This window comes from Betta splendens, chromosome 19, assembly GCF_900634795.4.
Source record: "Betta splendens chromosome 19, fBetSpl5.4, whole genome shotgun sequence".
In the NCBI taxonomy this organism is placed as follows: Eukaryota; Metazoa; Chordata; class Actinopteri; order Anabantiformes; family Osphronemidae; genus Betta; species Betta splendens.
This window is the reverse complement of record NC_040898.2, coordinates 10,051,219-10,078,175: the sequence shown is the minus strand read 5'-3', so window position 1 is coordinate 10,078,175 and position 26,957 is coordinate 10,051,219. Positions and strand designations below refer to the sequence as shown.

At 44.3% G+C, this 26,957-nt stretch overlaps 3 protein-coding genes across 4 annotated transcripts; 1 reads left to right on the top strand and 2 right to left on the bottom strand.

Moving 5' to 3' along the window:
* Positions 1-314: 314 nt before the first annotated feature.
* Positions 315-5,865, bottom strand: mazb (MYC-associated zinc finger protein b (purine-binding transcription factor)). The gene is made up of 7 exons (XM_029134854.3): positions 4,849-5,865; positions 4,504-4,654; positions 4,104-4,210; positions 3,145-3,392; positions 2,996-3,059; positions 2,625-2,796; positions 315-2,521 (listed from the first exon to the last, which is right to left on the bottom strand). The coding sequence occupies exons 1-7, from the start codon at positions 4,879-4,881 to the stop codon at positions 2,178-2,180; spliced, it is 1,119 nt and encodes a 372-aa protein (XP_028990687.1). The 5' UTR covers positions 4,882-5,865; the 3' UTR covers positions 315-2,177.
* A 315-nt stretch (positions 5,866-6,180) lies between these two features.
* taok2b (TAO kinase 2b) lies at positions 6,181-23,131 on the bottom strand. Of its 2 annotated transcripts, XM_029134809.3 has the most exons (20): positions 22,085-23,129; positions 20,250-20,390; positions 20,058-20,129; positions 19,854-19,955; positions 19,431-19,476; positions 19,254-19,350; positions 18,982-19,095; positions 18,340-18,431; positions 18,118-18,211; positions 17,751-17,832; positions 17,281-17,448; positions 16,918-17,124; positions 16,588-16,790; positions 16,235-16,412; positions 16,000-16,128; positions 15,667-15,870; positions 15,192-15,431; positions 10,970-11,182; positions 9,651-9,833; positions 6,181-9,569 (listed from the first exon to the last, which is right to left on the bottom strand). In XM_029134809.3, exons 2-20 carry the CDS (start codon positions 20,379-20,381, stop codon positions 8,655-8,657), a joined length of 3,471 nt encoding a protein of 1,156 aa, XP_028990642.1. In that variant the 5' UTR covers positions 20,382-20,390; positions 22,085-23,129; the 3' UTR covers positions 6,181-8,654. The 2 variants fall into 2 exon arrangements, with proteins under 2 accessions (XP_028990642.1, XP_028990641.1); XM_029134808.3 differs by lacking the exons at positions 6,181-9,569; positions 9,651-9,833; positions 10,970-11,182 and having other exon boundaries at positions 11,853-15,431; positions 22,085-23,131.
* Positions 23,132-23,718: 587 nt separating this feature from the next.
* On the top strand, positions 23,719-26,738 carry cabp5a (calcium binding protein 5a). Its single transcript, XM_029134884.3, has 7 exons — positions 23,719-24,479; positions 24,885-24,934; positions 25,276-25,306; positions 25,405-25,548; positions 25,708-25,817; positions 25,953-26,100; positions 26,183-26,738. Exons 1-7 carry the CDS (start codon positions 24,440-24,442, stop codon positions 26,209-26,211), a joined length of 552 nt encoding a protein of 183 aa, XP_028990717.1. The 5' UTR covers positions 23,719-24,439; the 3' UTR covers positions 26,212-26,738.
* The last annotated feature ends 219 nt before the right edge of the window (positions 26,739-26,957 follow it).

The window sequence follows — 26,957 nt, the reverse complement described above, 5'->3', positions numbered from 1 at the left end:
CCTTTTGTTAAATTGTTATTATGTGCTCACTCTCTTATAATACACTGACCATTGATTCATCTAAAAGTCCAAGGCACTTATTCACATAATGATGATCTAAAGAAATTCACGATTCAACATATATTAATCCATGTATTTTATCAGTGGAAGTGATATGTTAGTTTGGCATTAATAAAGTATGTGTGTAACATCAAAAGCTGTTAAATGAGAAAGCAAACTTATGGTCTGAGCATTAATTTTCTATGATATGGAAACAGTGAAGGTGTGGTGTAACAGTGATTATGTTGATGAACAGATTAGCACACAAAGCAATGCCCATTTATGTTTTTACTTTAAATTGTCCAAATTACAAAATAATAGCATGATCTCTACTTCGTCTACAAAATAACATAATATTTATGACTGTAGTAAGCGTCATTGATTTTTTTTTGCTCTACCAACCTTTTAGACATGCATACTGTTGAGAAATATAAAAATATAAATATAAATACATCCCATTAATATTCTTAATGAATCCATGACTAAGATTTGAAATATTTCATCATAAAAGAATTAAAATGCAGTTGAGTACGATAAGGCATTAAGATGTATCACAAGAGCTGTACACAATTCTAGAGTAGAGGTATTATTTTTTCTTAGTGTTATGGAGAAAACCTAAAATTAACTTTGTAATTAATTACTACTTTTCTCAACAGGAAGAAACACATTGCCAAAGAAAGAGAGGAAGAGGAGGAAAGAAACAACTCTACTATTTCCAAGGTAACATATCAACACAAAACTAAAAAAAAAAAAAAAACACAAAAACACTCCAGTACAAAACCAGGATTTGTTTACAGCATACCGAGTGGTGTTGTCTAACTCTCTTCCTATGACGTTGCCCGACTTGCGACTTTAGAAGCCCTTCCTGGATGCCACACATTACTCACAATATAACTCAAAGCAACCAAAAACATCCAACAGACGAAAGACCATTCTTCAAAATGATTAATGCAGAACGATAATGACTCGTGTTCAGAACATCAGGTGCTATACACACAGTAAAATGACTAAATCTAATGCATAAGTGTCACTCATTGGACTGGTACGTGGAGAAAAATGACTATGGCAATGACAGTTACAATCAGATGAATGGCCAACAATGTTAAATCTTCTGATTAAATCAACACTTTTTATAAATATTACTGTTTACAGCTGACTAACTTAGCGGAGCTGCTCCACGCTTCTTTTGTTACAGCAGCTCCCTAACAATAAGCAGGACTGAGCTAGCTTTTATGTCATGCAAAAAGGTAGTTCTCAGGTGCAAGAGTCGCCATGTCAGAAGCTGAAGTGTTGATTCCTTGTCTGTTTTTTTGTGTGTGTTTTTTTTTGACGGCCAGACCAGAAGAGGAAGACTCAGAGCAAGAAAATCCAAGAACTCTCAAACCTATTTTGATCCTCGTGTGTAATCAGACAAAAAACTATTTAAGGTGCTTGACACTCCTGAACAAAACTCTATTGTTATCTCTGTACCTTTACAAACAAATCAACAAAGTACATCCCACAATTACACACTGACCGTGGCGTGCACGGCCTTCTGTTTTGATCTATGAACAACCTGCTAGAGCCTCGATGACCCAGCGTTACAGCTCCAAATCAAATGTTGATTTCATTTTCGTGAAGAAACGAGCGAACATGCTAGACGAGCCCTGACCAACCGGCACCCAAACGTCCCTCCTATTTCTCTTGAGAAGGTTCCTATTCCCATTCTGCTACTTCTTTTTAACACGAGCCATTTGGATACTTAGGAAGTGAGCTGCAAAATGGAGGTAAGATCAGAGCTGGTGTGAGATATACAGTACTTGGTGCACCTGCAGAGAGCAGCCAATTCCAGAGTTCAGGGAGAGGGAGAGAGAGAGGTCAGAAAGGGGAGAGGGTGATACAGTAAATGCTCACATTACTACAATTTCATTGAAATCTTCAGCTTGTCATGACCCTGCTGCAGCCACCAAAGTCCACCGTTCCAGAACTTCACACAGCTCTTCCTCCTCCCCCTTTTCTCTGATACAGTGGTCTGTGGAACGTTAACCGTACTTCTTAATGACAAACGAATCTGGATCAGCATCTACGAGTACCTTCGTCCTTCTCCGACCTTCCCCTCTGCTAAGGGACTGAGGTTGCTATTGCTGAGCTCTCTGCTGCTAACTGTGGGTCTGCGGCGCGGCAATGCTAGAGCAGTCTGTGACCAGCAGGTCCACCACCGTGTTACCGGTGACGTACACGGTGGGCGCCGTCACCATGTTGCTGAGGGAGACCGAGCTGCTGGCCGCCACGCTGGCGGCGACGGGGCTCGGGTCACCCTGGCTGTTGGCGTGGGTGCCCATGTGGCCCTGGAGCTGCGTGGGCGTCTTGCAGTGGACGCCGCACAAGTGGCAGACGAGGACGCCGCGGGAGGCCGTGCCGCCGAAGCCGCCGGGGCTGTCCTTCCACTCCAGGTCGTGGTGCTTCTGGGCGTGCACGCGGAGGTACGTCAGCGTGGTGAAGCCTGGCGGACAGCGAGGGGGGGGGGGGCAGGTGGCTCAGAGGCGGGCGGGCGGGCGTGCGTGCGCGCGGTGGCGGTCAAAAACGTGGGGAGAGGCGTGACTTACTGCGGTTGCAGAGGTGGCAGGCGTGGTGCTGCGACTGGTTGTGCACCCTCATGTGATCCGTGATATAAGCGGCGGACAGGAGCTTTCCACAGATATGACAGGGGACCTTCTCCTCGTGGCGGATCATGTGTGCGCGCAGACGATCCTTCGTGGCAAAGCTGGACTCGCAGGTCTTGGGACGAAAATAAATCAACGATTAAATCTGTTCGAAAACATTAGCCAGTGATGTAAAAATACTTTGTTTCCATGGTAATATTCACACAGCGGCCTTTGGTACTTTATCTGTACGAGGCTGATAAAGTGTGAGAGCGTTCTTGTATATGTAAATATGATGCTGTGTGCAGCTGCTGAGTGAGTCACAGAGGACGTACGGGGCATTTGAAGGGCCGCTCAGAGGAGTGCACCTGTCTGACGTGACTGTTGAGATGGTCAGGCCTTGAGAAGGACACACAACACACACGTTATTGCAGCCTCCGACCGTTGCAAAGACTCGAGTAAAAGTGCAACGGGGGGCGGGTACCTGGAGAAGGCCTTGCCACAGTGGGGGCAGACGTAGGGTTTCTCCACGCCGCCCTGGTGGGAGCGCACGTGGTGGCTCATGCGGTCCTTCCTCTTGAAGCGCTGCTGGCAGATGGGGCAGGAGAAGGGCTTCTCGTCCGAGTGGGACAGGCGGTGGCGGTTGAGGTGGTACACGTCGCGGAAGGCCTTGCCGCACGTCTCGCAGGCGTGGTTCTTCTTCACCGGGTTGGGGTTGGGGTTCGCGGGCCTCTGAGGGGGGGGGGCAAAGCACACCAGCAGATGAACACACTAGAGGGTTTAGTTCAGCACGGGATCACTGCTCAGAGGTGAGATTTCTTTAAAACCATGCAAAATGCACAGAGTTTGTACCCGAATGCTGCACTGGTTTCAATGTTAGATTTACTACTTCCTATCGGACCGTGTGTTACAGAGAACATGCAGGGGAGCATGGGGGGCTTCTAGCACGTGTTTCACAAACTGTCACCAATGCCAAACACTAAATCGAATACAGTACGTGGATATTTTGATTAACTCTAACATCCAGACTCAATGATCCACTTGGCCAGGCAGCTAGAGAAACAACATGCTTGAAGGTTCGGGGTTGACGACAGCCATCTCCACAAGGCCCTGACCCACCTGTACTGTCGCCCCTGTGGCCATGACGACAGCAGCAGGAGGCGGAACATGGGGGTGAACACTAGCCATTACGCTCGGCATAGCAACCCCTTCACCATCCTGACTACCCAGGGGGGGCTGCTGGGCGCCCGCCAGCAAGCCGGGAGGGGCGAGAGGGGGTGGCACGGAGAGGTGCAGCAGGGAGAGGGGCAACGCGGTGCCCTCCGCCCTCCCCCCAGCCCCCACCGCCATCACCGACGGGGCCGCCGCCGCCACCGCCACCTGGCCGGCTGCTCCCTCCTTTGCCCCCTCCGCCTGCTCTCTGGCCCTGTCCTTCATGCGTACCCCAGTGTGGACCGACTGGTGCCGCCGCAGGTTGTAGTTGTTCTTGAACTGCTTGTTGCAGATGGCGCAGATGTGGGGCACGCGCGTCGGCCGGGACACTGGCTTCACTGGGCGGGACAGAGGCAGGAAGAAAGAGATCGCTTCAGAAAACGTCTTAAATGAAGTGCGGTGATGCTGATGTTGACATTCATTATCAAATTTGTGTTTATTCAAACTATGTGTCTTGAAAATTATCCAACTTTTTGAATATTGGGCCTTAGACACACCAACATGTACAACACTGTAATCAGATAATTTAAGCGTACATTGTCATCAACTCGCCGACTTAACTACATGCAGAATGCAAATTGAGCATTTTAGCGTCCACAGCTGTGCAGGTGCAGAGTGCAGTGTCCCTCACCAGGAAGGGGATCCTCACTGAGAGCAGCAGTGTCCACAGTCGAGGGAGGCTGCGCTATGTGCTCTGTGGGTGGGGTTTGGGGTGAACTCGTATGCACTGGCATGAGCTCTGATTGGAGGCTCCCCTCCACTTGGTTCTGGGTGGGAGTATTCTGGAGAAGCAAGTAGAAGGCCATCACCAAATGTAAACACAAGTCACAGCATTATCTTCAGGTGCTACGAGAAGTTAAACGCGGCGCGCGGGGCAGCGGGACACGCGCCGAGTGGCCCGCGTGAGCCCCCCCCCCAAAAAAATAAAAGTAAATCAACAAACAGCAGCAGGCCGGCGACGCCTGGAAGAGCTCACCTGGAAGAGGAAATTGCTCCAAGCAGCATCCATTTTGCACCGCGGCGATGGAGATAATGAAGTCAGCGCCTGATTGAGATCGAGGAATGCAGCCTTTGCATGGTTTTGATCGGCCCCAGCGGTGACGGAGTCGCCGACGGCCGCCCGTGCCGCAGCGCAAACGAGCCCCCGGAGTCCCGTGAAAAACGCGAGTCGAGTCGTCCGCGCCGATCGGTTTTTCTAATTGAGGTAGCCTTAATGCTGTAAATTAAAATGCACGCAGCTGTTAACGCGGGCTGCCGTACGCAGGCTGGAGTGGAGCAGGCCGGGACCCAATAATGGCCCGATTCTCCCTGACTTTGGTTTCCAACTTTAATTCCTTAAACGCTAATCTCACTACAGCGCAACACCAAACAGCAAAAGTAGTTGAAAACCAAAAAAAAATCGCAAATTCCACTATTCCACTTTAGCAATAAACACAAAACACACTACGTGAAATAAATGCATTTTTACGCAAGAGAACGAACATGGTTAATAGCACACGTATCAGGTCGCACAGCAGCTCATGCTTTGTTTTTAATTTATGAATCTATTTTTCCGATTTCCCCCGATAGGCCAATCGGGTGTTTGTCGAAGCCTCGTTGTTGGATTCAAGCCCTGACCCCGGCGAGCGGCGCTCTCGCCGGGCCGCAGCCTATCGCTCCACCTCGGCCGTTGCGCTGCGAGGATGTCATCTTTCTTTTTTTATCGCCCGCTCTCCCTCCTCCCTCCCTGTCTCTTTCTTCCTTTTCTTTTTTAATTCCTCTTTCTTCTCCCCCTCCTCTCCTTTTCTCGCACCGCTATGTCCCACTTGCTCTTAAAGGGATAGGGTTTCCTCTTTGGACACCCCCCTCTCATTTCCGTCTCCCTCGGCGGAGTCTGTCCTCTCCCCTTCCTTCCTGGGATTGTCGGCCGACACAAAATGCGCCACGGCGCGCGCGCTGTTTTCTTCCAGAGGGCCAGTCGAAGCAGGGCTCCCGCACCGCGCGACGCAGCTAGCGCGCGACGGTGACAGACGCATCTTAAAGGGCAGTGCGCGCAGATCCTCCCAGTTCTGTCAACCTGTGATGATGTCAGAGACACATATAGTACACAGGGCGAATAGCAGCTGTGGAGACGCACACAATAGACGAGAACCGTCTGCAACGCGTACAATATCCAGTGGTGCAGTACATAAACAATAAACCACGCATGGATTAGACCGTCGTGAGACAGGTTAGTTTTACCCTACTAATGATGCGTTGTTGAAATAGTAAGTGATCAAATCAATCTAAATGTTAAATAACTACAGAAAAATACGTCAAGTCAGAAATGTTAATGTGTTAATATCAATTTATTATTTTTTGTTAAATTACTTTTTAAAGCACCCCTTTTCTTTTCCAATACTTGTGTTAGGACCCGTCTCCCTTCTCCTCCTCAAGCTTGGATCTGCTTGATTTTAAAATTAAATAAGGACCCCCACCCATCCCCAGAAAAAAAAAACAATCTCTGTAAAACACAGACGAGCTCATGTTGCTTCTTCACCTTCACCCAGGGGAGACACAGGAACTGAGACTCCCTGCTGTGCCTCTGTCACTGACAGTAACCCATCTACGGACAGCACACTGATTTCCCCCAATGAAAAGCTTGTTTCCCAAACTCGCCGGTCTAAGTTTATATAAGGAGTTTATGCATGCACTGAGATTCCAACCAAGCATAAAGTAGTAGGTTATACAGGGAATTGTCTTGAGCTGGTGTTTCTGAGTCATACAAACATCATTTCTTTTCAATTAAAATAATATTTTAAAAAACAAAACAAAAAAAGTGACTTATTTCAAGTAAGTGACAGCCCAGAGAAGGGAGAGCGAGCCTCCGGGCCTCAGGAGCATCATGTGCAGGAAACACTGATCGGTCTCTGTGAGGACGGGCCGTGCCAGTCACTGCTGCTGCGCCGGCACAAGGGGGTGCACGTTCACAGCGGCTCAGCCACCATCCGTCCTTCCACCTCCTCTCCAGCGCCAGGGGTTCGGGTCAGATTATCAACACAAATTGTGCAATGTCACGTCTGCTTTCTTGCTTCCTTTGAGAGATTCTGTGTGGAAACTTAGTCCTGAACTAAAGAACCAAAGAAAAAGTAAACCAGCGCTTACATTCCAGTGGCCAATTGTAAAAAAATTGTTTTCAGTTTTTCATGAAAGGTCCAGTGGACGAGGTCAGAGTTTACGTGAACAGCGGGGGGTGTCCCTGTTGTTGGACTGTCTTCTAAAATTATTTTGTTGTCTAGAAAAGTGGCAATACTACACTTTACCGTTCAAACACACATACATGAACCATTAACAATTATTAATAATTGCTTATTAATAACCATTAATACCTTAAATATGCACCATACCCAACATTGTTCATCATAATCTGTTTTTTTTCTTCTTAAAACCGGGCCCTTTGCTTCTCGCAAGAAAAATGTGAACATGATTACACCAACAATTACACCAGGATTAGTTATGGTAATATTGACACCTATAGAAAATGCATTTGGAGTTGTCGCTCTAAGTCTGGAACTCAATACTCATTTGAATATATCAAAATTACTATTATTATCTTTACGCTATAAAACCAAATGACTTGTTTTTCTTAATATTCCCATAAATATGTACAGTGGAGATTAAAAACGTGGGACAGGTGATTTTAAATGCCAGTGAAACTTGGACAGGTACGTTACATTTCAAATGTGTTTTGTCATGTTTACACCTTTTTTTGTGTTTTGTTTTTTTGTACATCTATCTCATGCATTGGAGTGACTCCCATTGACACCTACTATGCTGTTTAGATATTCAATATGTCATGGATGCCAGAAAGACTTTTTTTAGTATTTGTACATATCCACACAAACGTGTCTCCTGCTTTTTTTAGTACAGAGTCTCTCGCCTCTATAAACATTCTGTGCATTTGCTTTGAACACCTCTTGCAGTTGTCAAACTAAAAACCTTGATGGCACGGCATCCCTTTAAGAACCCCTTAAAGGCATTGGTGACACTCCAAGCAACTTGCCTTTTTTTACGCTCAGTAGAAAAGAAGATCAACAGAACATCAACAGCTGTAAATTTAGTAAAAGACCCCCCCCCAAAGTCCAGCAGCACAGACTTAAAGTAACCCATCTTTGTGGTTCTCCTCGCTTTTCCTTTCTGGAGCGTAAGTTTCAAGTTCTTGCAAGATAATATTGCACACTACAGACTACATACAAGTACACATTGCAAAGAAAACACTGCTTCCCACCGCTCTCCCTGCCTTATCTCGTTCTCCATTCCAGCACAGAATATCATAGAAGAAGACACGGCCGCCACCTCCACCTTCTGCAGCTCTGGGAGACATCAAAAGCCTTAATATTCCTCCTTTCACACGTCGTATGTAACTTTTATACAGGCGCTAACAATGATAAAAACACTAAACTACAAGTTGTGTCACCTAAAACCAGTGGTGGTACAGGTGGTTACATGCCCCCCCCCTTCTTACGTTACACCAGTGAGAATGGGAGAAAGCCTCTCTACCCACCCTGAGTCTAAAGGAGCAGGGTGCAGCTCAATCATGTCAGTTTGTCCTCTGTTTGCCTCTGATGGTGACTGATCTTTTTGCATGTCTGTGCGTTGGGAGGAAAGAGGGGGATGTCACTAAATCCTCTGTATTTCAGCTATTCTGTGATCTAAGATTAGTCCAAGAAAGGACACAAGGCAATGCGGCAAGCTGAGAGAACTGAGGTGCAGCCTGTGGTAGCTACCTTCCTAAGTCGCTCCCACCCTGTCCTGTCCTGCCGTTTAGGAGTAGGAGAGGTGGGAGCCATTAGAGATGTGTGAAGTGACCGAGGTGCTTCGGCTCAGGACGCCGTCACTGCCCCCGGCGCCTCCGGGCCCCCCGCCGGATGCCGTCCTCCTTAGAGGCTGGGGGCTGTGCTTCAGGGCCATCAGGCTGGGGGCACCGCGCACGCCTAGAGCGCTACCTCCGTAGATCCCTCCCTGTGAGGAGGAGGAGGAGGAGGAGGAGGAGGATGGGCCAGAGATGGTTGGAGGGGCAGGTGGCGGGGGAGGTAGCATGGCCAGGGACTGGGAGGAGGAGCGCGAGGGCAGGTGATGGGAGAAGGGCAGGGGGTGTGGGTGGGCCAGGTCCCCGCCGGAGCCTCGCACCCCGGCCCACTCGCGCTCCCTCTCCTTCTCCCGCTCCCTATCTCGGTCCCGCTCCCGCTCGCGGTACAGCTGCGGCGTGCTCTGGTGGTGGTAGTGCTGCGGCAGGTGGTGGCGCTGGTGGTGGGAGGAAGACGAGGAGGAGGACGAGGAGGACGAGGCCGAGGAGCGGGACGAGTGGTGCGCCTCCCTTCCGTCCCGCCCCAGCCCCAGGGCCAACCCCAGATGGGAGGAGGAGGAGGAGGAGGACTCGCTCCGGCGCTCGCCGGCTCCGCCGCTGTTGTGGCTGCGGCGCGAGTGCTGCTGCTGAGGCGTGTTCTGCGGGTGCATGCCGTGGCTCCAGTGGCCCGCCGAGCGGGCGCCGGGGGGCGGGACGTTGGGGTAACCCTGCTTGACGTAGGCCTCGCCGGGAAGGCCGGTCAGCGCCATGTTGCTGAAGCCCAGACGCAGGCTCTCGGAGTCGAAGGCCTCGATCTCGCTGGCCTGCCGCTCCAGGAGCGTGCGGATGCGCTCCGAGCGCTCGTTCTGCAGGGACAGCATCTCCTCCTCGATCTAGGGAAGCAGAGGCAGGTTCCTTTAAGCGGTACAAGAATGCTGCGACGTACTTGAACAGACGTAACAAAGGCCTCTGACCCTCTGCTCCAGCAGGGCGCGGCGGATGGACACCCTCTGCTCCAGGTCCTTGACCTCCCGCTCGTGCTGGGTGTCGGTGTGGATCTTGATTTTGCTCTGGTACGCGTTCAGCAGCTCCAACTCCTGCTGCAGCTGCATCCGTAGCACCTTGTACTCCGCTTCCTGGGTCTCGTCCAAACGCAGCTGAGATGCAGAAGAATGAGGAAGCATGATGAAAAATTGCAATGGGGTCAGTGAGGTCACGGGTTATAAGGGGGGGAGATGAACATAAAAGGAGAGGATCAGGAGAAAGGTGCAGTGTTTTGTCTGTGTGACACCTTTTTAGGATCAATCTGTCCTTGTACAAACTTTAACCTCCAGATGTATAAAATTTAATTGAATAAATCAGTTGCGTAACAGTTAAACCACGTTGGCCTGTGGGAGTGTGACCGTCTGAAAGCCTAGTTCCAGGGAACCGTTTATTCTAAAACATTTTTCATTTAAAATGCCTTTTTGCTTGACCTCAGGACTGAGTTTAATCAGTGTTTGGGAACTTTGTCACACAGGTTTCAACCACAGCAGAAGTGGATGCACAGACAAACAAGGGCAGCAGGGATTTGGCTTATTGGGCTTACGTGGCACGCTGCCTTGTGAGGTAATTAAAGCAGCACCGGGGGTTATGTCACCGAACAGAGTGAGATGTTTTCTTACATGCAGCCCCTTCTCCTGATACGTCTTACTCGTTTAAAGGCCTCAATGTGTGTGTGTGTGTGTGAGCCATGCTAAGAAGTAAAGCCACAAATTACTGGTGTCAAAGAGGGTTAACATTATTTCTCAATATTCAATTCTCCAGCTGTGGAACACAAGTACTCTTATGAAAGTGCATTACGCAATGCTACACTAATCAACACTTTAATTTAAGGGATGAAATGAGCATGTGCAGCAGAACAGGGTCAGTCAGAGTGACAGACATAGATTATTGCATTCAGCTGTTGTGTCTACAGAGCACTGTAGCTCTTTGTAGATATTTGGATTTAAAAGGTATATTATACAGTAGCATTTATAGTTCAAACACTATTTAAAGAATAGAAATAGAAAAAAAAAACTTTTCTCAGTAATTGAGCAAAGGTTAGATAACAGCATTGTGAAAGCATCCTATCTGCATCCTTGGCATATAAACTGGAATGTGTAGCTGGAGGTGGAGATCAGTGCTGGGAACCGGGGGGGGCTGGTTGGCAGGCACACAGGGAGGTGGTCAGGTCAGGCAGGACGGGCCCAGGCCAGGGTCAGCTCAGGTGTGGTGCGAGTGTGAAGTGAACGACGTCTCTTGCCTTACTCACAGCCTGTGTGGACAGCATGTCATTGATGGAGTGGTCATACTGCTCAGCCAGGATGGCCAGCTTACGAGTCTGCTCATCCTTCAGCCGCTTCAGCACGGCCTTGTGGTCCGACTTGGGCGTGTTCTCCAGCAGGTGGTTGCGCAGGGCCTTGTACTGACGGGTTTGGATCTTACATGTGTCCTGGAACTGACGCTTAATCTGAAGCTCTTTGGACTGAGGGAGAGAGAGAAGAGATGGAAGCAGCTGTGCCACAGTGGTGTCATAGGCAAACATGGAGACGAAGGCTTTAAAAGAAAATGATTTACATTGTTTTAGATCATTCATTATTATTAGTTATCAATCAGAAATACATTTACATTATCTTAATATTAAATAACTATTGTTAATCAAATCTAATTAAATTTCTCACACAGCATTAATTATGTTTTTGCTTGTTTCTAATGTATGTTGTTCTGAAAATGACTTAAATGTTTGAGTGGATTTAAATTAGAGAACAAATGCTTCTTTAAGTGCTGGTTAAAAATATTAAATATTGAAAAGATATTTAGTGAAAGTTTAATAATAAAAACACAAATAGTGTGTTTTGACACCTGTGTGTCAGCATATCACAAAAATCATTTGTTTCTATTCACCAAAATAAACCTATATCCATAAATGCATGCTTTATCATCTGAATAGTTTATACTCGCTTGCATTATTTAGGGAAAACTTCTAAACAAGTGGAGGGGCATAAAAAAGGAAACACAGACGTGTGAGGACACAGAAGGAAAGCAATAAAAAGGAAATTCAAGGGATCTTTCATACAATAAATCAATCAGGGAATAAATGAAACAAATGAAGACATGTAATAATGGCAACAAAATCATAAAAACAAACAAGGACAATGATTTGTAACACAAAAGAATTTATTGATTTCTGTGAAAAATCTGAGACAAAATATCCTTTGCTTGCGAGCACACAGCCTTACAGTATGCCAACACAAATAGGAAGAACACAGCAATGAACGGCTGCCACAAATGCAGTGAATACTGCATAAATTAAAATGTAAAAATAAAAAGGTGATAAAACTTTGTGGTCACTCAAACAGACACGACAAACGGAATACAAACATGTAAACATACGTTACACAGAGGAACAGGAAATAACTGATACTGGAACACAAATGGCAAATAGGTTACATTCAAATGAGATCTATGGTATGAAGGCTCTTAAAGCTTTGAAAATACACGTCACTGAGAAAGACGCGTCCTACGTTTGTTCCCTCTGGGTCTAATACAGTTAAGATTGAGCTTCTCCACATAAATAGCTTAAACATCCTGCTGTGACTCACAGGAATCTTCTGTATAATGAGCATTTAAGAGCATGGGTCATGTTTAACGAGACCCCTCTAGCAAATATGCACATTTTTAAATATTTATATTAAATTTCAATTAAATGTAAACATCAGTGCATTTTGTTGTCCTCAGAACTGCAACATTATATAGAAATGGCACTTTAAGTCTTTAGTCCAGCTGGACATTAGCTGAAACATTTGATGGATTGTATTCCAGGAAATATTTTTAAAGAAATGCTGAGCAAGCAATTGTTTGAGCTTTGGTTTTAATCCATTTTGGTTATACTTTGTCACATTCAGTAGTTTAACCCTCTCTTTGGCCTTGTTGAGAATTTTTCGATTAGCTCTGTGGCTTCTGATAAGTTAAGAGTATTAAACTTTCCACAGGTTTTATTATAATATACTTTCACCACTCAAAAGATCTTCCTTGTTTTCATTATAAATTCAGGTTATGTCACGTCACAACAAACAGTTGTAACCAGGCACTGAACTGCTAGAGGCTTATGAGCACATTCTGGGACAATCACCCTAAACGTTTACATGAACCATCGTATCACTGCTTAAAATACAAGGATGGTTTGTCTTATATTGGTTTTCCAGCTAAATGGCAACAAACATTCTTTTAGGCATTTCAGTGAAAGGTACAGTAAGACCTTCCGACACCAGTTTTCCACTTCTAAACATCAAATATGGTCCCAGATATTTTCAATTAGCTGTTTATTGCACTTTTAAACCGATGAATAGTGTTCAGTTGATGTTAGTGAAATAAATAGGTTGTTGTTTCACAGTATTTAGCTTTGGGGGGTGAAATCATAGCCGTGAACACTGTAATGCTTGTTCAAAGCACTGAGATAAGTGAGTGCACAAAAGAGACTCTGAAATAAGACCAATATTCAAAGAAAACAAACAAGAGATTGCACAAAAACGGTCTTAAAATATAACCATAAAAACATTTGTCTTACAAATTAAGAGCAAAATAACAACAAAACTAAAACTTTTACAAAAAGCATGATAATGAAACGTTAAAACTTCCAGAGCTCACTGGTGCTCCATAGAGTGCACATGTATGATTGTCTGAATGCGCTCCTATGCAGCGCACAGATGTAGAAATGTGTGTGTGCAAGGAGTGTGTGTCTCGTCTTCAGGAAATATGACTAAAACCTTATCAGAGAATTGTTTGAGTGATGTGGACCCAAATTAAAAAGACACTCATTCAGTGGTTAAGCCATGAAACAGAGCATGATTACGCTCTCACACACACAAGCAGACACCTCCCTTATCTGTCTCACTGTCCTATCTCCATGGCCGAATTTTACCTCTGACAAACCTTCCAGAAGCAGTTCGCCTCAACCCACACTCCCACCTGATATCATCACGAAACATCCGCTCCCTGTCCTCCCTCCTCTGTCTCTCCCTCTCTCTCCTCCTCCGCTCCCTCTGTCTCCTCTCCCTCACCTCCCTGGGCAGAAGGAGGGGCAGCCTGCTTGGGGTCGTCTTCTTTAATAAGCCCAGAGTTTGGAGCTTGTCTCGAACACTGACTGGAAGTTTTTTGAGCATTACCTTGGCTAGTTTTAACACCACAGAGTTAGCCAGGTCTGCCAAGACCCCGAGGGGCCGTCTACTGAAGCGCCTCAACCAGAGCAGGCTCTTGGCCAAAAGAGATGCGCTTCTGCAGCGTGCTTGCTCTTGTAAAGGCAGGCTCCTCATGGGCACTGGGATTTTGGACTGACGCACACCCCAGTTGCGTCCAGCTTTGGGAAACATCTCATACAGATTACGCTCAGCCACGCCGCCCAAGACAGACTGGCACATGGCAAACAGAGGTCGGGGAAGGCGGAAAAGGACACGCATGCAGAGGCGGTTGACTTTGCGGGGTGCGTGCTGAAAGAAGTCGCGGGCCGGCCTGACGACCAGCACCACCACCAAGTACAGGGACAGAAAAAGGGAGGGAGAGCTAAGGAAGGAGGCGGAGATTAAAATGACAGGGATGTAATAAATGCCCAAACTCAGAGAGAGTCCTAAACTGAAGAGGCCACTGGCCCAAAGACTGAGCGACAGGTAAGTTGAGAGAGACAAAGAGCAGCAGGAGCGAAGGAATAGGTATGAGAAGAAGAGCGCCAAGAAGGCAAGCTCTGCTGAGAGAACAACAGAGGCCACCGAGGGCAGAGGAGAGGAGCGACGTAGGGAGAGGAGGAAAATAGAGAGCAGGAGCAAAGTGAGGTTGGAGGGGTGAGCGGCTGCAGAGAGGGAGAGGAGAAGGCAAATGGCGTGAGAGAAAAGTGAGGGGAAACGCGTCTGGGCTGGAGGGGGAGGAGGGGGGGAAGAGACCGGTATGGGCTCCAACTCCTCTGGGGTGTCAGGGAAGTAAAACTCGGACAGCTCGTCAATGTCTCGCTCACGAAGCCGCCTCTTCTCTGAAGGTGGGAATGTGATGAGCTCTGACGGACAGCCATCAGCCACACCCCTGCTCTCCTCCTCTTCGCCTGTGTCTGTAGGTTTACCGTGACCTTCCTCGTACTCCCACTGTACTCCTTCTACTTCCCTCATCCCTACCTCCTCTTCACCACTATTCCACTCCTCGTTATCCTCATTTGCTTTAAATTTGTTGTCATCAACCTCACAGTTCCATTCAGCCACTGGGACATCCATATCCTCCTCCTCATCCTCTTCTCCTGTGAAATATTCACCATCTCTCAATTCTAACACTGCTCCATCAAGCTCGTCCTCATGATGCATCTCTTTAGCCAACCCCTCGCTCTCCTTTTCTAACTCACCATTGCCCTCTCCCTCCTGCTCTAGTTCTATCGCCCCTTCCTCACTTTTCCCGATGCCACCCAGCCCCTCTGTTGTCTGGCTTTCTCCCTCCTCAATCTGGGTGGTCTCACTCACTTTGAGGCTCTTGGGCTGCTGGCGGACCTCCACGGCGTGTTTCTGACGCAGCTCCTGCTCGCGCCTCTTGTTGTACTCCATCTGGTTGGTGAGCTCAGTCTGGTGCTGGGTGCGAATCAGCTCAGCTCGAGTCCGCTGCACTAAGCCCAGCTGACGAAACTCCAGCTCCTGGGTGGACTCGTGGTGACGTAGCAGCATAGCGCACTCCAGGTCCTTCAGAGTCTGCTTCTTGTTTAGGTCCTAGAAAAAGAGAAGATGTTGAGAAAAGAAGGATGGACATGAAACCGTGTGAAGAGAGGATATTTAAATTATTGTGGGTTCTTAATGCTAAAGATAATTCTACAGCAGATTTCAACCATGAATAGCTTCTACACTTTGCATCACATAATAATGATGTCCTTTGAGAATCCTCCTGAAGGTTATAAGTTTAAAATGTTTACTATGAAACCATGTTGAAGTCATCTAACAGCGTTACCTCTCGGAGCAGATCCTGCTCCAAGTTGTGACGCCCAAGAAGCATCTTCCTTTTGTACTGGCGACACTGTAGCTCGTAATACTGCCTCTGGCGCCGCAGCAGGTTTGCTTCCTCCTCCGCCTGCAGCTGCTGCAGACACTCCTTCTGATGCACCAACCACTCCTGCTTCTCCCGCTTTGGTGTCGACTGGTTCTCATTTAATTCCTAGAGTGGGTGGAAACAATAAGAAGGCATTAGTTAAAGTAGCATTCTGAGAGGATAAGCTGCGGAAGTGAATAGAAACTGAACTGCTTCAGTCCTTTAACTCTTTTGTGCATGACAGAACCAACACACCTCTTTGAGCTGCTCCTTGCGCTGCCGATACTGACGTTTTTGGGACTCCAGCAGAGTGGTCAACTCCTTCTTTTGTTGGGTCAGTATGTGCTGCTGGAACTTCTTCTCCTCAGTCAGCACTGCCTTAGTCTGAATAAATACACATTTAATTAACATCAGGGTTGTGAGAAATGTGAAAGAGATACTACTGTACCTGTCATGGTTGTCACTGTTCATAGCAAAATCAGGCATTTACCTCCTTATCCAAAATACCCAGGTGCTTCTTGGAGAGCTTCTCTGCTTCCATCGAGAAGCTGTTCCTTTGATTCTCCAGCTCCTTGTCCAGTCTTAGCTGGTGCTCATCCATCTCTGATTTCAGCTTGTTTTCCAGTGCCATCAACTGCTTCTGGTGTTGTCGCCGCATTCGCTTATACCTGTGAAGAGGCGCCGGGTATGAATGAAACTAGAAGAAAGAAGACTCACAAGACTATCACACTATGACCCTACTTCTAACAAGCTCATCTGTTCTGAATAATTGCCCATTATTAATGGTTATACAAACAATCTTGAGTAGTTCAAGACAACTAGCCCCTTTAGCCATAACCTTACCCAGACATTTGCTCTCTCAATGCCGATCCCTGTTCATGTTCCTGGATCTGGCGGGTGACGAGCGAGGCTGTCCTGATTGTGGCAAAATGGTCTCTGCCTCTGCGACGCCTCCCTCCTCCGCCGCCACCTCCACCAGCAGAAGAGCCTTCTCGTTGGGCATCAACCTCTGGCTGGTAGGGATCATCGTAGATGTTGTCATGACTCTAAAGACAGAAAAAAAAGACCATTTAACTACATTGAGAAACCAACCAACAAAACACTAGGCTTTAGGTTAAGGGACAGGACTTTCCCACAACAAATGGACCCCTACAGTTTAACCTTTGGACTGACCAAGGGCTTGTGCAGGACGGAGCTATTGGAGGTGACTGTGTGCTCTCCTTCCTGCATCATGGCCATCTCCCCGCTGTCGTCAGAGCCGTCTGCCAGGCTATTGACAGAGCTGCTCTGGGAGCTGGCGCTGATCGACATAGATGGCAGAGAGTGGGAGCTCTCCATGCTGTTGACTGTGCCAGTGCGCAGCATATACTGTTCCACATCCTGGAGGGAAGTATTAAAAAGGTAGTAAAGTAGGTGAATGGGGTTTCTTTTCTTTAAAGGCTAAAAGAACCAGTGGAAGTACAGTGAGTAATTCAGTGCAGTTTAATGCACGTAAACACAATAATTCTCCTTTGTGTCCTCCTGTCCCACACTTGCCTCTTCCTCATCACCTCCCTCTGGTGCAGGACCATTGTGAGCCTCATGAAAGAGGATTTTCTTCATCTTCCGATACTGAAGGTTGTCTAGTTCACGAACAGCATCCTTTGTGCGTGCAATCAGATCCATCACAACAGTCATGGGACGCTCTCTGCATAGGAAATGGTGCTGGGTGGATCGAAAGGTTGAGAGAAAAGATAGGAAAATGTGATCAAAAGAACCACCCCTTGCCATCAAGCCCATCAATTATATAATATTTTCTCAGTTTAAACATCTGCCTTGTCATCCACGTTATTCTTAGCAAAAAATGTGGGTTTATCAGATTTGCACGTAACTGTGTGTGGATTTTTGCGTATAAATGATGTTATCTAGTTCTTGTAATTCATACATGTCCACGTAGCTTTAAACTCTTCATTAGATTTTTTGGTTGTGTTTGCCTATGCCTCATCAAGCATTTTGACATTTCATACCTTGAGAAGCACATCAGAGGTAGGTCTGTCCGGGGAGAGCTTCTGCAGGCAAGAGTCCACAAAATTGCGAAAATAATCGGACCTAGAAATGAAACCAATGTCATTATGAAAAGCTGCTCATTATATCATACTTTGTGAATTCATGTGAGGAAATTCTGAAACTGTAGTTTTGAGGTCCTGGGAATGGGAATTTAATCATAAATCGTTTTGTTCAAGGTCCCCTATCTTTACTGCAATAGATCATGTAAAAAGTTATAAATTTCAAAAGGTCTTTGCATAATAAATATTGGATAAACTGAAATTTGTGGCTCCTCGTTTAAAAAGTCCTAATTTCCCAGAAGATTTAGGAAGTTTCTGACCCTCTTACCAGTGATTAGACTGCAGCACAGGGCTCTCGTTCTGGGCGATGTGGTATAAGGCACTCATAGCATTCATGTTGAACAGAGGAGGCTTCCTTTCCGCTGGAGAAGAACAAAGCATGACAGAGCGTGAAAGACAAAGAGCAACAATAGAAAAAAGACAAAAAAAAGGTTAGATGCTTTTTGCTTTGCGAGCATAAACATAGGACAAATTCACGAGTGTCTCTTACCCAGCTCTATGCAGGTAATGCCAAGTGACCACACATCCACCTTTCCATCATACTGACCCTCATCCATGGCTAGGATCACCTCAGGGGCCATCCTGTATGAAAGAAACAACAGAAAATTCAGCCATAAGAGCACCTAAGGGGTCACTGTCATTTCTAATAGCCACAACACAATGAGAGACATGAAAGGTTTAACTGATTCATGCACAGTACAATGGTAATATGAAGCTGGTAAATAGTGAAATCTGACGCCCCTGTGCAAAAATATATTATTGAAAGACCTTGTTCCAACAACTTAAATATGAGCCCCATTAAGAAGAAGAATATGTAAATAAATACCAGCACATTAGTGAAGAATCAAAACAGTTATTGTGCAGATTAACATAGTTCAGATTTGGACTTTACTCTACATAAACAAATCCAATCTCTGAGGCGGCCACACCTTTTGACTATTTTGCTTATGAGTCCACTAATGTCACCTGGATGAAATCTGCAGTAATCTGAGTAGTACAAGAAGATACATTTTTTGCATACACCTGAAGCCAGATTTCTGTGATGGATTGATGACATGCCCAGAAAGCACCCTGACTCTTACATAATAATCATGACGTTGTTACTATTACAAGACAACATCAGGCTTCTTACCAATAGGGTGTTCCCACAAAGGAGTTGGCTGGAGCAACGATGGAGGCAGACCCAAAGTCTCCCAGTTTGACCTGACCTGGCTCTGTTAGCAAGATATTTCCTGCCTTCACATCCCTAAGAAAAATGACAAGTGTAGGACAAGTGAAGGACAAAACAAAGTCACACACAAACTAAATTATTGTAAGAGGTGAGGACCACTAAAATTTGTTCCACTGCAGTGGTGTCTGTGATCAAATAGAGATAGTGAAAAAGGGAGGTGAGAGAGGTATTACCTATGAATCATGTTGTGAGAGTGAAGATACACCAATCCCTGCAGTGCACCATGGGTTATGGCAGCTATTTCGACTTCCTGGAGGGGCTTCTTGTGAACTGGACAAAAGACACAAGGAATCGTGAGCACCTTTAAAATGTAATTAATGTGTTATTGTTTATTGATTGTTTATATTTACCTTCCAAAAGGTCAGAAGCTGAGCCCAAGCAGTATTCCATCACCAGCTGAGAGACATGGAGTGTTATTTACAAAAGTCGAACGAGGAACACACTTCACTTTAAGGACTTTTCACACTTGAGCCGATGATGAAAAATGACAGGAGGCACATTTGCATTTCCAACAGTTATGAATACTAACTAAAAACCATTTGCGAAACTCTAAACAAAACTTGAATTTAGTTTATATCTGATAATAACTTATCCTACATGTACTGGGAAATTGCTAGTCAAAGCTGTAAATGCTATGACTGGCAAAACAGACTCATACAGAAAATGAGGTTGAAATCTCTTCTGGTTTACTAATTTTGAAAAACACAATGCATTTGAACTATTTGTATGTGTGCAAGCGGCCAAAGAAGAAGACTGTACATATGCACACTTACCCATGCTGTATGCTCTCTCAGGTAGCAGCCACGGTACTCAACCGTGTTCGGGTGACGAAGCTTCTGAAGGAACTTCACTTCTTTGATGATATCCTGCCATTTCTGGAATATTAGCATATTTACAGTTTTGATGGGCTAATCATATTGTCTAACTAGTCTCTAATCTCTCTAACTATAAAGGGTTAAAGAGTTGCCAGGTCCTACCTCGTTAGACTGTTTGCCACTATAAGACATCTTCTTGATGGCCACCACCTCATTGGTACGGATGTCATGGGCCTAATGAGGAGAAGTTATTGACTTTTACTAATAAAATATTCATATTTTACAGATTTGTTGATGTGTGCACCAATATCCCACTACTTATTACAGAACTAAACACACAGGGAGGCCACTTACAAAGTAGACTGCTCCGAAGCTCCCATGACCAATCTCTCTCAGGTCCGTGAAGAACTTTTCAGGATCCTCCCTGGAGAAAAGCTCAGCCACCTCCGGGTCCTTCAGGCTCCCGGCCCGCACACTCGACGGCATGGCCAGCGCCTGAAGAGCAAGAAAGAGACACACTGTGTGAGCATCTGCTGTTTGGAAGGATTACCAGCATTTGTATTGGAAATATGAGGAACAGAAGAAACATGGTCTTTGCTGTTGCATACATTTGACAAGCATTGATATTTAGAAGAATCTTCCAATAATTTATATACACAGTGTTACCAGTGTAGTAATAAAACAATGAACAGTTTAGTACGAGTATATGCAGCATTTGTGTGCAATAAAACATTTTCAAACTGCATGATTTAACAATAAAGTATCTTTTGCCAGATGTCGATTTTTTTTATTCAGACATTGCCTGCTATTTTAAGCAAGAAATATAGACTGCTATGAATCACACGTCCTTCACCAGTCACTCAACAGCATAGCCAGCATTGTTGCACACAGTGTAAATATATGAAAGAAATGAACAGAACATCATACAAAAAAGTACAAGACAGACAGTCCAGGTGTGTAATGCACACACTTCTATAACGCTAATGGTAAAACATTATCTAGTGTAGCCAGTCTGAAATCTGAGAGTCCAGCACAAACCACAACCAACCCAATGTTGAATCTCAGAAAGCAATAAATTTGTTGGATAAGTGTATTAGAATGTAAATATTATCTACATTTCAAATTATCCTGACACTGATATTATAAGCTCTTTAATACTAATAGGAATGTTTTTCAAGTAGGAGAATAAAAGAAAAATGTGTGACGAATAAAATTGTCTGTAAAAAACCCAGATTATGTTTCTGAAAGCTTTAACTTGATACAAAAATATATAGTATAGAGATAGAGTTGGTTGGTTGGTTGGTTGTCTTATAATTTTCTAAGAAATGATAAGACAACTTAGATGGCTACATGTCATGCATGGAATCAACTTTGAAAATCTAAAAAGGAAACACATCTGATATGCTCCACCCCAACACATTATTTGTGTACTGCAGTAACTACCCACATAAGGGTATAATCACTGGGTTGAGGTGCAAAGATGCAACACCTGCTGCAAAACATTAAAGTAACTTAACAGCATATACCTTGTGTCATTGTTTCCAAACATTTCAACATGAGCATATATGAAGCAAAATAGTTCTTTAATTTTGTCAATGTCAAAGAGGAAGCACAAAGTTCCCTTTGAAACTAGGAAGTACTTTAAATCTTGCAAACAAGCCTCAGGCAAGTGCTCAATGTATTTTTAAAACCCCACTCATGTCACGCTCACTTTAGTTCCACAGAGAAAGAAGAAATGAAGACGCCCATTAATCCTGGATAATCTTCCTAACCTACATGAAAACACTGTATCCTTGAATAACAATGACACGGTGGAAAAATGCATTTTGTCTGGTGAGACAGAGCATCAATTACATAGATGTGTGCTGTCATCACTATAATTCAGTGTACCCCTCAGATGAGCGAGCTACAGTAGATGGCTTTTGCACTTGGATGGTCAATTAGGCTATGTTAGCTTTGGCTCAGCAAAGAAATACATGACATGCATTCAATAGACAACAACAACTACAGGCGGACTTTATGATGAGGGTGCAGGGCAGGCCAACAATTCTGCATATCAATGTCAGCGTCTTCAGGTTCTGAAAACCAGGTTTTAGACAATGCTACAAATTTCTTCCCCTGCAAGCAGATGTAGTAGAGACGTGCACCAGGCTGCTTTAGCATGCGGAATGATTTACAACGCGTCTTACCGTGGCTTTTGGGATCCACTGTAGCTAGCTCGGGAGCTAGCTATCCGGCCTGGATGGAAATTATTGGTTTCACTCCCCTTTCCTCGACAGTGGCGTCCGTTCAACAGGAACAAACCATGTTCTGTCTGTCGATGCTTTTACTCGAACCCTTCTCCATCTTGAAGCTCCCAGTGAACTGGACAGCCAGCACGTCTGCACGACTTGACACAAGTAATGTGCCAGTCAATTAAAGTGACAGCTAGCTGACTGACGCCTGTCAGCTACAGCAGCCAGTTAGCTGAAGAAAATCAGGGGCTAGCTCTAGCAGCTGTTAGCAAAACCGCTAACTAAATAACGTAACGCCAGAAGCTGCCTGCGTCGTTCTCAGTGGAATGCTAATGTACTAATTTCCACCACTCCACTCCGTGCTCCGCTCTGCACTGTCATAACGCTAATCGTGTCGGCAATTTTCATCCCCGGTTCGTGGTATCCCCATTTTACTCGACTTCCATCCGTTTTTGTTCAGGACTTCATGATGGCGGAGCGGGGCGGGAGCCGAGAGAGAGGCGGAAGTGCTCTTCTTCTGCGAATCAGCATTCTAGCAGCGGGTTGTAACAGTGCCGCTCTGTGGCTTCTGTGGCTTCTTCTTCTTCTTCTTTTTTTCTTATTCTTTTTCTTTTTTTTTTCTTTTTCTTTTTCTTCTTCTTTTTCTTTTTCTTCTTCTTCTTTTTCTTCTTCTTCTTCTTAATGGCTTTGTGGATAGATAAAATGACTCAGAGCAAGATAGTTTACATGTTCAAGGGAAGAATTTATTGCAATAAAAACTAAAAACTGTGGCAGTTAACAATGGCAGTTCTATGGGATGATGAATTGTTATATAATCCTTGCTATCAAATAAAGACACAATAGATTAGTGTTATATTTTGTAACATGCATCAATAACTTAAGACAGATAAAAATGTCTCTGCCCATGACATCACTATCACACATATGGTTGTTATAGTTGAGCCTCTCCTCTCGTAATCCACTCACTATAATCTCTATGTTGTGCATTTGGAGCTGACACACCATAACGCTACACACCCCATAAACCTAATGTATTTCATGTGTGTGTTTCTGATGGAGTCTAATAGGATCTTAACCTTTACTAATCCAAAATAACACAAGATATCTTCTATTAACCTCCTGATCCCAGCCCATATTAATTTATCTTCCATCTGCAACCTTTTACCCAGTCATCCCTTCCCCAGCTCACCTCACCTATTTTCCTCTTGCCCTTCACTCTACAGACATCATTTCACAGCTGTGGGTGTGGCCTTGCATAACCCTTCATCTGGCCAACTGCAACAACGGTAGAAAAAAGATAATAAAATCATTACTAGTTCCTGTTGCATAGCCCAGCGGATTATGCTTCTTATGCAAACAGATTTTTGACAAATTTACATAACAGGCAAGCAGCAGGAAAAGGCCAGAGCAGAGGACACACAAACAAGATCTGGTGTAAAAGTGTTTGGGTGCATCCAGTTAATTCATACTCAATATTTATATCACTGCAGTAGGAAGTGATGACTGACCCTGAAGCAGTAATCCCAAACATTGTCATCAGGGTATTTCATTGGAGAATTAATCCCTTTTTCTCACAAATGCAACCAATATTCATGCAGATTATCACACAATGGGATATTTGTCAGCCTGTGGCTTTAATACATCCAAAATCTGCTTTACATTCATATCCATGGAAGTAATATGGTTTAAAACAATGAACAGGTTGACTTAGCTAGTCTTAGTGTAGGGAAGCAACACTCTCCAAAAAAATCCAAAAAATCAAAGGACATTAAACAAAAAATAAACTAGACAAAAAAGCAAAATTCCAAGTACCAAATAATTAGGATTTTATATTTTTTTAGATTTCTGAACAATACTAAATGTTAAAAGAAAATTTATGTACTGCTTTTAGATCTACAGAATTATATGCTGCAGTATAATGAGAGTAAACAAAACAACACACACTGTAAACAAGCAACTCTTCCCCCTAATCTTTGAAGTGATCATATTGCATTTCTCCTGTCAGTCATGGGTTCAGATGTCAGTGAATTTTTCATGATGTCAACACTGAGCTGGGAACCAGGGCTGCATCTCCAATGTCCCTTCATTTCACCCCGACTCCTCCCTTCGGAGCCACACCTCCCCTCAGTCAACCTTCAGCATCTCTGCAGCCTGGACAGAGGCAGGGTGTCCCCACGCTGAGTGGCAGGGCTGGCTTGGCTGAGGAGGGACAGGACTGATTCCCAGAAGAAGATTAAGAAACAGAAGGAAGACAGGGGGATTTTTGCACTGCACAGATCAGCAGCTGACTCTAAGCCCCAGACATCGTGTATGATGCGTTTGGCTGAAGAGCAGAAATCACCAGAAGAAGGTGAGTGTAAATAGCCATATGACATTTTATATTAAGCAATCTGCTAGTAATACTGTAAACTTTCTGTAATATTTAAAGACAAGACATTTTCTCCATTTGGATTATAAATAATTATTTCAAGTTTAAGCAGAAACTAGTTTCGGGGGGAAAGTATTTGTGTTTTTCACTCTCATCCTCTTGTTGAAAAATCATCAATAATACATGCACCACATTTAAGAAATGTTTTCCTAGTATCAGAAAATGACAGCACCTCCAGGCATGAAACAAATAATTTGAATCACTCTGTCCTAATCCTGACTTTTTGGCTCCAGTGAACATCCTCCAGGTCTGCACTGTGTGTCAAATCCTGTTAATAAATTAACCCCTTTTCATTATTAAATACCTTTATCTGCTTTTTGCTTGCAGAGATGAGTTTGGGGGCAGCATGCATCTTCCTGCGCGGAGGCAAAAACATTGTAAGTACAGCAACATTATCCTTTTCACATTTTGTCAGGTTTGTTTGTCAGATGTTTGCAACCTGCTCTGAAGTCTTGACTGGATTATAATGCAATGTGGGGGATCTGTGCAGCTTCTACTGTTTCTCATTGCTGCCCAAGATGAATAATATAATATATATAATATATATATATATATATATAATATAATCTAGATTTAGTTTCTTTAGTTTTAACAGCTGAAGTACTTTACTGTGACTATGTATTTAAAAACTTTATACCGTAAACAAATACTATAACTGTATATTAACTATTAAATTAGGTATTTTTTCTTTTATTTATCTTTTTTCTGTTTTGGGCAGGCAAGACAACTGGCTGAGGACGAGATTGATGGTAAATTGTATACTGCACACTCTCAAGTATGGGTGTTAAATGTTTACCTTTTACCATTTCCTGGTAGCCCATCTCATTGAATAATATCTTTTTTGCAGAACTGCGTGATGCATTTAATGAATTTGATAAAGACAAGGACGGGCTGATCAGCTGTAAGGACCTGGGCAACCTCATGAGGACAATGGGTTACATGCCCACCGAGATGGAACTGATCGAGCTGGGACAGAACATCAACATGAACCGTGAGTCCTCTTTAAACAAAGTGCAGTAAAAAGGTTTGAATAAAATTCTAAATCTGTACATTCAGTGGCAGACATATAGAACACCACACAAATAGGCTGAAAAAAGTTATTTTTCAACAATCCTTAATTCCAGTATATATTTGTGATATTTTTCATTAGTTGGTGGGAGAGTTGACTTTGAGGACTTTGTTGAACTGATGGCCCCAAAACTCCTGGAAGAAACAGCTGGAATGATCGGCATGAAGGAGCTCAAGGATGCCTTTAAGGAGGTGAGTAAAACACTTTGCACTTTCATTTCCTTTTTTCAACAACATTTTTTGATTGCATCCTAAGTATGCGGAAGTATTCAGGATTAATAAAAGCAAAGAAAAACTCTTGGACTTTCTTTTTCGCTGCCTGGCTAGTTTGACATGGACGGAGACGGTGAAATCACAACGGACGAGCTCCGTTTGGCCATGACCAAGCTGATGGGACAGCACATGAGCCGAAGAGAGATAGACGATATTGTGAAAGAAGCAGACGACAACGGAGACGGCACTGTAGACTTTGAAGGTACAAATTGCCTTTGGTTACATGTACATCTGAATATTCTCACTTCAACATAAACTTATTGACCTTTTGCTCCTCTTTGCAGAGTTCGTCAGAATGATGTCCCATCAATGACAGCTGAGGAGAATGTCAACCAGGACTCATTTGCACCTTCTTAGGCATGCATTAATAATGATACTGCCTTTCTCTACAGCTCTCTGGCACATTATGTTGTACATATTGCAGAGTGAACATGCAATCATCTTAAAAATCATGTTAAACACAGACAAGTCAGGCAATGTCATGTTGTCCTCAGAGAGAATTTTCACCTACGCACAGGTTGATTCATGTTCTGGGACCTTTTGAATTGTTAACAGCGTTGAAGACATTTTGTTACATTTGGATTGTTTTGTTAACAATGTCTGGTTGAGTTAATGTATTTATTGCTAATAGAGTATATTTATTCTTAGTGAATTATTTAGAGGCTCCTGCATCATTATTATCACAGAAACAAGGTTTTACATGTAAAGGTTTAACAGTTACAATACTACTGCACCGTTTTTAGACTGTTCTTGTTGTAACTCATAGGGTTACATCATTCATTTCTGGATGGTGATTGATTATGAAGGAACTAAATAAAACATCTAAATATGTGTAAACTGTTTGGGCTTGAATGAGTCTTGTTGTTGATGAATTTGCTGCTGCTGTGAAGCTGCTGTGCTAACATGCAAAGCTAAAATAGAACACAATCTTAGCGTGACTTTCATAATAAATCAACTTGCATAATAATACATAGCCTGCCAGTTGTATAATAAATCAACGCAATGATCTATGCATTTTGTGCACCAAAGAAGGGATTTGGGATGAATGAATGTCGATGA

Bases quoted from the DNA above. Each gene is read 5' to 3' on its own strand.
- mazb (XM_029134854.3), bottom strand. From the start codon at position 4,881: ATGGATGCTGCTTGGAGCAATTTCCTCTTCCAG. The intron at 4,655-4,848 runs GTGAGCTCTTCC...TTGCTTCTCCAG, and splicing joins GGAGCAATTTCCTCTTCCAG to AATACTCCCACCCAGAACCA. The intron at 3,060-3,144 runs GTACCCGCCCCC...GTCCTTCTCAAG, and splicing joins TGTGGCAAGGCCTTCTCCAG to GCCTGACCATCTCAACAGTC.
- taok2b (XM_029134808.3), bottom strand. From the start codon at position 20,381: ATGCCGTCGAGTGTGCGGGCCGGGAGCCTGAAGGACCCGGAGGTGGCT. The intron at 19,477-19,853 runs GTAAGTGTGCAT...CATGTCTCTCAG, and splicing joins TGAGAGAGCATACAGCATGG to CTGGTGATGGAATACTGCTT. The intron at 17,125-17,280 runs GCAAGTGTGGGA...ACTTCCCTCCAG, and splicing joins AGGGAGGTGATGAGGAAGAG to GATGTGGAACAGTATATGCT.
- cabp5a (XM_029134884.3), top strand. From the start codon at position 24,440: ATGATGCGTTTGGCTGAAGAGCAGAAATCACCAGAAGAAG. The intron at 24,935-25,275 runs GTAAGTACAGCA...TGTTTTGGGCAG, and splicing joins TGCGCGGAGGCAAAAACATT to GCAAGACAACTGGCTGAGGA. The intron at 25,549-25,707 runs GTGAGTCCTCTT...ATTTTTCATTAG, and splicing joins ACAGAACATCAACATGAACC to TTGGTGGGAGAGTTGACTTT.